This window comes from Trichosurus vulpecula, chromosome 2 (assembly GCF_011100635.1).
Source record: "Trichosurus vulpecula isolate mTriVul1 chromosome 2, mTriVul1.pri, whole genome shotgun sequence".
Taxonomy (NCBI): domain Eukaryota; kingdom Metazoa; phylum Chordata; class Mammalia; order Diprotodontia; family Phalangeridae; genus Trichosurus; species Trichosurus vulpecula.
Window position 1 is genome coordinate 82,697,357 of NC_050574.1, and position 1,618 is coordinate 82,698,974.

The 1,618-nt window shown below is 43.4% G+C and overlaps 1 protein-coding gene across 1 annotated transcript; it reads left to right on the top strand.

Annotated features, from left to right (window-relative positions):
- The first annotated feature begins 296 nt into the window (after positions 1 to 296).
- LOC118838376 (olfactory receptor 52B2-like) lies at positions 297 to 1,244 on the top strand. Its single transcript, XM_036745649.1, has one exon. The coding sequence runs from the start codon at positions 297 to 299 to the stop codon at positions 1,242 to 1,244; it is 948 nt and encodes a 315-aa protein (XP_036601544.1).
- Positions 1,245 to 1,618: the final 374 nt, after the last annotated feature.

Below are 1,618 nucleotides of genomic sequence, written 5' to 3' on the forward strand. Positions count from 1 at the left end.
GGTGATCTTCAGAATCTTCCCAAGACAATTCAAATGGGGGAAGACAACACACACAAGGAAGCTGAAAGGTGGGTAGGAGGAAGGGCTGGAAAAGATACTGGCCATGGAAGAATGGTGGAAAAGTGAGAGAAGGTAGGTTGGGAATACAATATAAACAAGGCTGTTACATTCAAGCCTTATAAAAAGATTTGCTATTCGATTTTTTAATGTGTCCCATCATAATTTTGTCTGGCCCTGGTCTCATTTTCTGATGCTTATTCTTTTTCAGTCTCTGCAGAAAGGATCTCAAGCTGAATATGATTGAAAATAATTTCACTGTCTTCCATCCTACTGTATTTGTCCTGCTTGGCATCCCAGGGCTTGAGAACTACCACGTCTGGCTTTCCATTCCATTCTGCCTCATGTATGTGATGGCAGTGTTGGGTAATGGTGTTCTCGTCCTTGTTGTACTCACTGAGCGCAGTCTCCATGAGCCTATGTACATCTTTCTTTCCATGTTGGCTGGCACTGACATACTACTTTCCACCACTACTGTGCCCAAGGCCCTGGCCATCTTCTGGTTCCATGCTGGGGAGATTGCTTTTGATGCCTGCATCACGCAGATGTTCTTTATCCATGTTGCTTTTGTGACTGAATCTGGGATCCTGCTGGCCATGGCATTTGACCGATATGTGGCCATTTGTACTCCTCTAAGATACACGACAATCTTAACATCTAAAATGATTGGGAAACTTTCCCTGGCTATTTGGGGGAGGAGCATTGGAACCATATTTCCCATAATTTTTCTGCTGAAGAGGCTGCCATACTGCAAGACGAACATCATCCCTCACTCATACTGTGAGCATATTGGTGTGGCCCGGCTGGCTTGTGCAGACATCACCATCAATATTTGGTATGGTTTCTCGGTCCCAATGGCATCAGTATTAGTTGATGTTGCACTCATTGGCATATCTTACACCCTGATCCTTCATGCTGTCTTCCTATTACCCTCCCAGGAGGCCCGGCACAAAGCACTTAACACCTGTGGCTCCCACATTGGGGTCATCTTACTTTTCTTCATCCCATCATTTTTTACCTTCTTGACTCACCGTTTTGGCAAGAACATTCCCCATCATGTCCATATCCTCCTTGCCAATCTCTATGTTCTTATCCCTCCTATGCTCAATCCTATCATCTATGGGGCAAAGACCAAGCAGATTAGGGACAGTATGGCTCGCATGTTCTCTATCATGGTCAAGGGATAAGAGGTTCATGGTCTGGCTGAACTCTTGGTGGTCTCCCTTTGTATAAGATTCTGTAAAGGAAGTAGAGGTTTGGGGGAGTAGCCAAATAACAGTGGATTGACATAAACATTTTTACCCTAGGGAGATGTTTTACATGTGAAGAGTTAGGCATCACTAAGTCCAATGTAGCCTCTCCTGGACAGATTTAGGATTTATCACTATAAGTTTCATATCCCAAATCATCATCACTGCCTCTACTCTACCACCACCACCAACCCCCAAAACATTAATCAACTAACACTATTATGTATCCACAGTGTAACTATTATCTTTGTTTTCACAAGAATAATCTATCTCTGTGCTTATTGATGTATAGAGACAATGACAAAGAAACC

Coding starts and splice junctions, on each gene's coding strand:
- LOC118838376 (XM_036745649.1), top strand. CDS start 297: ATGATTGAAAATAATTTCACTGTCTTCCATCCTACTGTATTTGTCCTG.